General features: G+C 31.8%; 1 protein-coding gene across 1 annotated transcript; it reads left to right on the top strand.

The window, feature by feature from the left end:
* Positions 1-37: 37 nt before the first annotated feature.
* On the top strand, positions 38-10,147 carry LOC139516667 (asparagine-rich protein-like). The gene is made up of 6 exons (XM_071306889.1): positions 38-223; positions 847-1,992; positions 2,440-2,801; positions 4,839-4,929; positions 6,635-6,714; positions 9,307-10,147. Exons 1-6 carry the CDS (start codon positions 157-159, stop codon positions 9,340-9,342), a joined length of 1,782 nt encoding a protein of 593 aa, XP_071162990.1. The 5' UTR covers positions 38-156; the 3' UTR covers positions 9,343-10,147.
* The last annotated feature ends 243 nt before the right edge of the window (positions 10,148-10,390 follow it).

Consider the following 10,390-nt stretch of genomic DNA (forward strand, 5'->3'; position numbering starts at 1 on the left):
ATTAATTTGACTAGTCCACACATCACGAAGTGTAATTAAAAATTTAGTTTAATTTAGCATTTGCCTTTGTTAATTTGAATTTCAAGAAGAATGCATGTCCGTGAATACTTCGAAAGATAGTTTTAGTAGCATACCTACTTTTAACATAATACAGGAATGGAGTTTTTGTCCACATCAACGTATTTAGTTTTCTTATTTATAATTATCTGCAATGCTCAAAGAGGTAAGTTACATATTTTTTTTATTTCTTTATTATTCGTGTTTCATTCTTATATTTTTTTCTAATGTAATGCGTTTGTTTTATTGCAAATTATTAGCAAATCGCTTCGTAGTCAGCACTTCGGTGTTGACATGAATGTCAATTATATGGTCATCTTTATAAATTTCTTGTTATAAAACTTTGAATTTTTCGAAAAACTAAGGACGTTCTTATCCCAGGAATAGATTACCGTAGCCGTATTTGGCACAACGTTTTGGAATTTTGGGTCTTCAATTCTTTTCAACTTTGTACTTGTTTGGATTTATAAATATTTTGATCTGAGCGTCTTATGTAGATGAAGCGCGCGTCTGGCGAACTAAATTATAATCCTGGTACCTTTGATAACTACTGACCTCGAATATTCATAAAACAATTTCATATCAATCATTTTAATCGCAACTTTTTTCAACGTCTTATAGCCAAAGATTTTTAAGTACCCTTTACCTTGAATTCTTTAAAAAGCGTTATGACAATGTGTTGTTGCTATCATTGTATACAACAGTAATATCGGCAAGAGAAAAGCTACAATTACTAATACATTACTCATATATGTGTTTCAATTCTATCATTAATGCTTGTCGTTTCAGATGCACTTCCAGATCTTAATTCATTAGATTTATTCAAAGACCATCCTATGGATATTGGATCATTAATACCTGAAAGCTTATTAAGAGATTCATCCTTACCTTCATCACTAATGGGACGTGACATTCAAACACTGTCGCCACTAACGGGACGTGACATTCAAACACTGTCGCCACTAACGGGACGTGACATTCAAACATCGTCGCCCCTAACGGGACGTGAAATTCAAACACTGTCGCCACTAATGGGACGTGACATTCAAACACCGTCGCCACTAATGGGACGTGACATTCAAACACCGTCGCCCTTAAAGGGACGTGACATTCAAACAAGCACCGTAGCCACAACAGAAACAGTGGAATTTGTTCCGCTCTCTGCAACAAAGCCAGCTACTAAAGCTTTTTTTAGTATGAGAAATGCTGAGATTGTACAACCTACACAAGTTCGAGCAAACACATCAAAAATAACAGTGTCTCCATTTCCGGCAACACTGCCTCCATTTCAAGCAACAGAGATCGTTAAAACTATACCAACATCTGTAGCTCCGCCACCAGTGAAGTCCTCAATCATTACAGATACAATCGTATATAAGACAAAATTAAAACCAAGCCCATCCGATTTAGGTTTTAATGGGAGAGTTGTTCATGAATTCCTACCTCAAAATATATGGCGTGACATGAAAACACAATCTAATTCGTTATCAAATGACTTTAAAGATAGCTTCAATGTGGCAGGATCCTCAATTTTATTATCTGATGTTTTCATGCAGCCTTGGAACCGACCAAATTTAAACGGTGGCTCTTTCATTCTACAGAATAGAATAAATAAGTTAAAACAAAAGAAAAAAAATAGAAAACAGATTATCAAAAACAAGCAGCCATCGATAGAGCAATTAACAAATATTTTAAAGCGGGAAAACACGCTTTTAAATATAGCACTTGGATTAATCAGTAAAGACAAGTCTTATTTAAAAGATTCTTTATTCAGTAGGAAAAACAAATGTCCGTATAAACCACATTCTCTCAATAAAAAGTTTTTTATGGAAAAGGTAAAAGATAATGGATGGATTAAACGGAGGTGTGCACTCGGAACAGCATACGACCAAGATACATGTGAATGCTCAATTAATATTGGATATCAACCTGAAGGTAAGTGTTGAAATCATTTCAATATTAGAGTATACTTAGTCACCAAATTATACGCTTTATTTGGTATGATAAAAAAGATACTTTTAGCGGCTGTATACTTTTCACCGTAATGTTCGACGCATTTGGCTTCGCACATTTTTTTAGGCCGTATGGTGACCTATATCTGTTCATTTCTGTGTCATTTTGGTCTTTTGTAGAGAGATTTCTCATAGACAATCGTACCCCATTTCATTCATAGATGAGAATTGTTCTATTTATAAATATGCATACATATACTTCATGGATAGAAGACTGACATATCGTATATCGTATCTTAGATCTTCTGACTATTGACTATTCTTGTAGCTGAGACACATTTTTTTTACGGGCAACAGAAACATTGTCCACTCACTACTAATATTTATGTGAGATCCTCCATCAAAATGATTATAGATTTTCTTTCTTAAGGTTGTAAACCGGAAGTATTCATGGATTTTAACAAAGGAGCTGTCGTGGACTTATCCTCAAATGAAATACCATGTGGAGTAGAAGGTGTTGTATCGCTAAGCGACTTGGCCTATTTCAATGGTGCAAGCAGAATCATTATATGGAGATATACAAACTTTGACTTCCAGCATGCAATGACTTTGAAATTCAGGTTCAAGTCGGAGGCTAAATCAAGGAGTAAACCTCATCCTCTCATCACAAACTGTGGAACAGGACAAGAAGAACCTTCTTTCGGTGTTATCTTGAACAGCTTTGCAGATGTCTTGACATTCTTTGTGAAAACAACAGAATCTGAAATAAAATTCCTGACTTTCAAAATAAACGTAAGTCGTAGATGCTTTTAATGTGATAGAATAGTTCTACAGTGAAACCTGTATTAAGAGACCACTCAAGGGAGAGCAAAAAAGTGGTCTCATAAGACAGGTGGTCTTTTAATACAGGTTCAATCTATATGAAATACTTTACAGAGAGATCTAATATTGATGGTCTTATAACACAGGTTTTAGCTTAATACAGGTGGTTTCTTAAGCAGGTTTGCCTGTAAACACATATACAGTTTAATTCAAAATACAAATGTATGTCTTCTTGAAAAACATAGGATTCCATTCAAGTTTTACTAAGCTAATTATACAATAACGAATCAAAGGCATTCGAGACATTTGCTATAATATGACTCCTAGTATGATTTTGTTTTTAAAGTATGTATAATTGTGTCAGTTGTAAAGAAAATGTTAAGTACTGTTTGCAATCAAAGATTGTCCAGCAATAATAAAAAATGTCATACATCATTTTATGTTTAAACAATACGGTATTCATACAACATTTATTTTTGACAAATGCAATGTAAAGTATATTTTATGTTTGGTATAAAAGTACTGTTAATAGGACTGGTGTAATTAAAACGGTCATTATAGAGACAAGGGATTACATTGTCTACAAAAGTGCCTTTAAATGGATTAATAAACCCTCATAAGGGGTTTGGTATTAATTTTGCTACTTTTCATAATGTCAAGTATGGTATCTGATGTGTCAAATAATTAAAACAGTCCTAGGGCATTTTTCATTTAAAAAAAAATTACGAAAATTGATTCTTTTACTGAAATGTTCATGACTGAGAGAATACTTCTCGAAAAAAAAATTTTTTTGTAAAATGAGTTGCTAATTTTTAACACGATCAGATTGTAATGTTGTATAACAATAACACGTTTTTGTGTCTAAATTGCATTAATCAAATTCTCTTGCCAAATGTTCTGTTTATAATGGTTCGTTTGTGGTTTGTTTGTCTCACCTTCAAACCTATTCCAGTTAACCACGCTTTAATGGAAATTGCCTTCATTCACACCCACTGACATTTGGTGACAATTGCTTTCCCTTTGTTCCAATACTTAATATTTCAAAATATTCTGTGCTTGCAAGTGATTTGAGTACGAATTTGATTTGAGGAAATGCAAAACGGGATCTGAAAAATGATCTGATAAATAAGACAACCAATTAGACGTTTTGTTTATTACAAATTAATGCATTTGTATTAGATATACTTATAAATTCAAAAACATGTAAGTTATAAGAACTTACAATGTAGTACTTCGTCACCTTTTCCGTCTTTGCTAGACTCGGATTTCATACGTGATTAATTCATCTTGTCTGGAGTAATAAGTCTTGTTTTAAATCATTTTTAAGTTATAAAACGTTTCATTTTAGAAACCAGATTAAGACGTGTAGTTTGCTGTAACTTGAAATATAGTCATAACCTAACTTCGTTGTACAAGTTTTCCTTAGAATTGAGAAATGTGTGTGGTCATGACGTTGATTTTTTCAACGCAATCGGAGCAAATCTTTCAAATTATCATATTTAGTTCTGTTTGTAAAATCCGAAAATGTTTATAACTAGTAAATATCGATACACATGTTGGGTATATAAGATGTACTTTCATTCTATTCTTATGATTAATTATTGTTCCAATTAACTCTTAAAGGTATACATGTCCATTTGAAATGCATATAACATATAAATGTATTGAAATATATGATATACGCACCTTTACTTAATCAAAACCTTTTTTTAGGTAATGATATGTCCAGTATTAATTTAATGCATAACTTTGTGCAAAACGACCGTTTCGTGACAAATATTTCATTGAAATGTTCAAGTTAAAGAAGTCATAGTTACAAAAGTTACTTTTATATTTAAATGTTGAAGTGACTGACAAAAATCCTATGCTCTACAGTTAAAGGGTTAAGTTATTGTTCTCGTCAACCTTTTTCACTTATTTGGTTGGTTTATATATTGTTGATTGCACTTTGTATTGTATATACAATGAGTAACTTTGCTGCAGTACAACTATTTGTATATTTTACAGCCAATGGAATGGAATGATGTTATATACTCGTATGACGGAGAACATTTGACAGGAAAAGTAAATGGTTTAGAAAAAAGAGAATCTGTTAATGGTAATTATATGGATTTATTAATAATCTAAAGTTAAAGTATTAAAGCAGAATATTTGAAGCAACATTTACCATAATAAAGATATCCAGAGGTAAATTCTCGGTCTTCGATAATAAAGAAGTATCAAAGTATGGAATGTAAAAAAGAATTCACATTCTAAGCAATTTAAATCGAATAGGTATAATGAACGGCAAACTAAAAGCAGTTTCAACAATACGAAAAATATACAAAAATGATCACGTTTCTCGGAGCAAATAATTGTTCGTACTTTATAACAGAAGTCATTTCTTCACTATAAATTACACAAAGCGTTTCTCTACGTACATTCCATACAGCAAATATTAAACGGTGCAGAAAACATATACATGTAAGCGTGTGTCACGAATAATGCTTATTTATGACAAATAAGATTTTTTAGTAAACAGAACTGTCCCTAACATTTTTTTCAAACCAATTGGAAAGATCATCACAGAACAAAAACACGATAAAGAAGGTAAATGATTGAATTAAAGAGCATGACAACATTTAACATGTGACAGGGAGTTCGGAAATCGTACAAATAACAAGAACATCAAAAAATTATGAAAATTCGCATACTGCTTAACCATCGAGTCTTCGGAATAATAATTAAAACTGGAGATTTGAATGTCTGAACTCTCAAAAGCATATCGTGTGCCGCATTGAACAATAAAAGATATTTAACAAATACCTCCAGAGACACTTTAAGACTTAACAAGAGATCATGGATTTATTTATATAAGAAGATGCAATATTGTAAAAGTGTCCATATAACAAATCATATATTGTTAAATAAATCCAATAATCAACGCGACATCTTTTTCAATCCTTACATCTATTTGTTTAATCAAATAAACTTTGGATTCAAAGTTGCTGTGAAACTAACTTCACCTAATTTCTGAATCAGATATAAATCAATAATGTTAATACGAGAAAGCAAAACTGATACTGAAGTACATGTAATCAAATCAAGTATTAAGCATTTATCATCTCCATTGTTAACACAAGAATTTGCGCTTCTTACCTCAAATAATGTTGAACGTAAAGACTTTATTAAAAGTGTCCGACGCTTATACATATATTTGTTTAGGTCCTGATACAACAACATTGTGATTCTAACAAAGCATCTTTTAAACTGACATCACATTGTCTCCTGATTTGTGATCACTCATTAGTAAGACAATATTTGTAAGTCGAAACTCCCATACGTGAATCTGTTTTCCTTTTTGTGGCAAAATTATCTAATAAAGGGGTTGAATATAATCTATACGGATGATTTGCATGAATCATGGAAATGGAAGGAAAGTGTCATCAACTAAAGGTTTCGTTGATATTGTTTGTATCATCTTGTCAGTTCAACTTGATATCAAAGGTGACAGCGACCTCTTTTCTTTGTTACGATATATCACCGAGTTTCTTTTCTTGACCTGAGTATCACAGTCGTTACAACTCCTGAAATATGCTATTCTTACATTGATTATTAGAGGTTTTTGCTTCGTTTCAATCAGCGAAATTCATGCTCCTTAGTCTTAATTGTTTTGTTTTTATAATCTTCATTTTTTTTTTGTTCAAGATTGTTGTTCATTGTCGTTCTTTTCCCATGAAGAGCTAACACATTTACTTTGTAAATATTTAAAATATGCATAACGTTTAAGTATTGTTACTTATGATAATTCTCTTATTAAATAGGAAATGTTGAAATACGTTCAGCGGAAATGATGTTTGGACACTGCGAAAGATATGGATATTTCAAAGGTTTCTTGGATGACGTAAGTAACTGAATATTAAAGCCCCCTATCATGTTGATTTCAGCGTCAAACTTATTCTAGCGCCGCCATTGATTCTGGTCTACCCGTAACGCACTTCTCATGTACAAAATTATAATTCATTGTAATTGCGCCTGTCCCAAGTCAGGAGCCTCTGACCTTTGATAGTCTTGTATGATTTTTAATTTTAGTTTCTTAATTGTGTATAATTCGGAGTTTAGTATGACGTCCATTATAACTGTACTAGTATACGTATTTTTTTAGGGGCCAGCTGAAGGTCGCCTACGGGTGTGGGAGGTTCTCGCTACATTGAAGACCCATTGGTTGCCTTCGGCTGTTCTCTGCTCTATGGTCTGGTTGTTTTCGATTTGACACATTCCCCATTTCCTTTCTCAATTTTATAAAAATAAGGATACATGTTAAGTTTTTATATGGATATGTCAGAATCAGATAACATTTGAAATAGATCTAAGAAGATGAGGTATGAGTGCCAATGAGACTTCTCTCCATCCAGGTTACAATTTGTAAAAGTAAACCATTATATCTCAGAGTGCGGGCTTCAACACGGAGCCTGGGCTAACATCGAACAGCAAGCTATAAAGGGCACCATCAATGACCCATAAATGACTAGTGTTAAACCATTCAAACAGGAAAATGAATGCCTAGAACAAAAAGGTTGATCAGGGGAAACAATGCCAGTATTTTCAAACTGCATATGTTCCAATTCTAATTATGATGAAAAATCAAAGTAAAAAAACAAAACTTAATGAATCGCTTGAACTACAAAAAGAGCGAGACCAGATGCGTCGATATGGTAAACTTCTCCTGGTATGTATGCATCCCCCATGTGAATTCAAACAAAGCTAAAATTTCTAAATTTAGAATAGTCACAATCGATCAAATAACAGTTCAGACCACTTCACTAGATGGAAAAGATCTAAGACTTTTAACACATTTCGCTAGTAAGTTGACATACCGACATAACGTATCGGTCATCGTATTCATGACAGTAACTGTAAAACAAATGTGGTGTCAAAAAAAACATAAAAATATAAGTAGGTCAATGATGTACATAATACAGCAAAGCCAAAATAATTGTGTGATTTAAAAAGAGGCGAAAGATACCGACATGATTCAAAACTCATACTAGCTAGTTAGTCGAAAAGAAACTGACAACAGCATTCAAATGTCTACTTGCATCATTGCCACTGCTGGTGGAGATTTATTTCCCCGAGGGTTTCACTAGCCCAGTAGTCAGCACTTTTGTGCTGACATGAATTATCAATGATATGGTTATATTTATGAATTAACTGTTTACAAAATTAAGAATTTTTGAAATACTAAGGCTTTTCTACCTCAGGCATAGATTACCTTAGCTGGATTTGGCAAAACTTTTAGGAATTTTGGTCCTCAATGCTCTTCAACTTCGTACTTTATTTGGCCTTTTTAACTTTTTTGGATTCGAGCGTCACTGATGAGTCTTTTGTAGACGAAATGCGCGTCTGGCGTATATACAAAATTTAGTCCTGGTATCTATGATGAGTTTAATTAAATGCCGTTCTTATGCATTTCTATTTTGCGCTTTACTTTAATGAGTCATTTCTAACATGGGTGGTAATATTTTCCCTAACGAGATTTATGGAATTCTTATAAGGCAGTAATAGGTAGAATAGATTTGATCTTTAGCTATGTGTTACAAGTTAGACTACATGTAAATCCCTTATTCAGTATCTTTAAGGGCGTGGTTAATCTACATAATTATATCAAGTCTGACGGGAAAATATTATATTGATAACTGAAATTAAGACACTTAATTAAATATACAATTAACATTCATAGAAATATGACGAAATCCAACTCCAAAACGTGTCAAATAGCTTACGTAATGGTAACTTATTGACGAGGCGACATTTGATTTCTGTCAAAGACCTTTACAAAAATAATGTAACGTATGAGAGAGAGCGAAAAATGTTCATCAAGTAAGCGTTTTTGCATTATATACTTCTGCAATATATATTTCATATTTAATATGCGGTTCATAAAACTGGAAAAAATGAAGCCTGATATGGTCAAGCCAGGAAACCTTAAGTTTATTATTTACCCACACTGATACCTCCATTAAGATAATTATCATTTGTAAACCTTAATCTATATTTCATGCATAATATTTTACCTGATTAGTATGTCTTTTGTGACATCTGACGACACGAAATAATGTTGTTTACTAACAAAGAAAGTATTGTCTCCTCCCAGGCATATAAATTACCATAAATAATTATAAATTTGCCAAGTATATATGAAATGTGACTAAAACAAATTTATGTCTGTCTAGGCAGTTACAATAAATCAAAAACAAGTATTCTACTTTTTACATAAAACAAACAAAACATACAAATATCTATATGTGCGGTAGATTTACATTATAAAAGTTATTGGTTTTCTTTTGAAAAAAGTTTAGAACTGTGAATATGTTTTTTCTTCTTTTTTTTTTTTTTTTTTGGTTTCCTTTATAATATTTAATATTTTTATTTTCAAAATCGATATGTCTCCTATTTATCATTATTGTATTATATTATATATGTATTTATTTTACAGGTCAAAATCTACAATTGTGTACCTAAAGAAATATGAGAATTTGCAGAATACAGTAACTGCTTAGTAAAAAGCTGGACTGAGTTCGGTGATATACTTCTTGAAACAACGCCGTTGAATGAAAACGGAAATAAGCGACAATCTTATATTGCAAAATTCCAGATTGCAGTGCAAATACATTTGAATAATTTTGAACGATTTCATGTGCATCGTTCATCTGATAATTTTGCAAATTACCCCTTTTTATTTTGCCTTCTGTGTCCTTTTTAAAAGTAAATGTGTATTAACATTATCTTGTAAACAAAAGCAATTAAGTTTTGATTGTCTACAAATATGTGTTAGCTCTGAGCTTTATCTATAGAAAATGAAAATATAAAAAGGAAGATATGGTATGATTGTCAATGAGACAACTCTCCACAAGAGACCAAAATAACACAAAAATTAACAACTATAGGTCACTGTATATGAGCCAAGCAAGCATGTAACTAGGAGACTAGATAATGTCACATTTAAATTATTTATTAACATAAAAGGGAAAATGTACATGCTCTGTGTTAAATGATTGTATTTCAAATGTATAATGTATTTCAAATGTATAATATTATTTGTATATCTTCTTAATTTGAATAAGGCACTGCTCTTGTTTTATTCTGTACTTTAAATATCGCTATTTCGATCAAAGCAGTTACTTTAACTACTGTTTTGATGGAAATCAATCCTAAATCATGTATTTAAGTTTAAGTTTCTATTGATATAAACAGATAGTAGAACACTTGATAAAAATGTTTTTTTTTAAATGACATTTTAAGATAGTACAAGTATGAAGAATAAAACTTAATCATAATACCCTGTTGATTGATCTATCAATATTGTTTAATCAATATGATTTAGAAAATATGTATAGCATAGATGTCTAATGGTATTTTGTATTGTGTCCATTTGAATATCAGTTTGCTCATTCAGATGTAGAGTATGCGTACAATCTTTGTGTTCTTTTTACTGGTGATAATTGACTTCACAGTTTACTATAGCTAAAATACCAAGACAATACAACAGAAATTGCGTTAATATAAAGATAAGGGAATCC

Source organism: Mytilus edulis, chromosome 3 (assembly GCF_963676685.1).
Source record: "Mytilus edulis chromosome 3, xbMytEdul2.2, whole genome shotgun sequence".
Taxonomy (NCBI): domain Eukaryota; kingdom Metazoa; phylum Mollusca; class Bivalvia; order Mytilida; family Mytilidae; genus Mytilus; species Mytilus edulis.

Excerpts from the sequence above, each read along its gene's own strand:
- LOC139516667 (XM_071306889.1), top strand. The coding sequence starts at position 157 with ATGGAGTTTTTGTCCACATCAACGTATTTAGTTTTCTTATTTATAATT. Across the intron at positions 224-846 it reads TATCTGCAATGCTCAAAGAG|ATGCACTTCCAGATCTTAAT; the intron begins GTAAGTTACATA and ends TTGTCGTTTCAG. Across the intron at positions 4,930-6,634 it reads AAAAAGAGAATCTGTTAATG|GAAATGTTGAAATACGTTCA; the intron begins GTAATTATATGG and ends CTTATTAAATAG.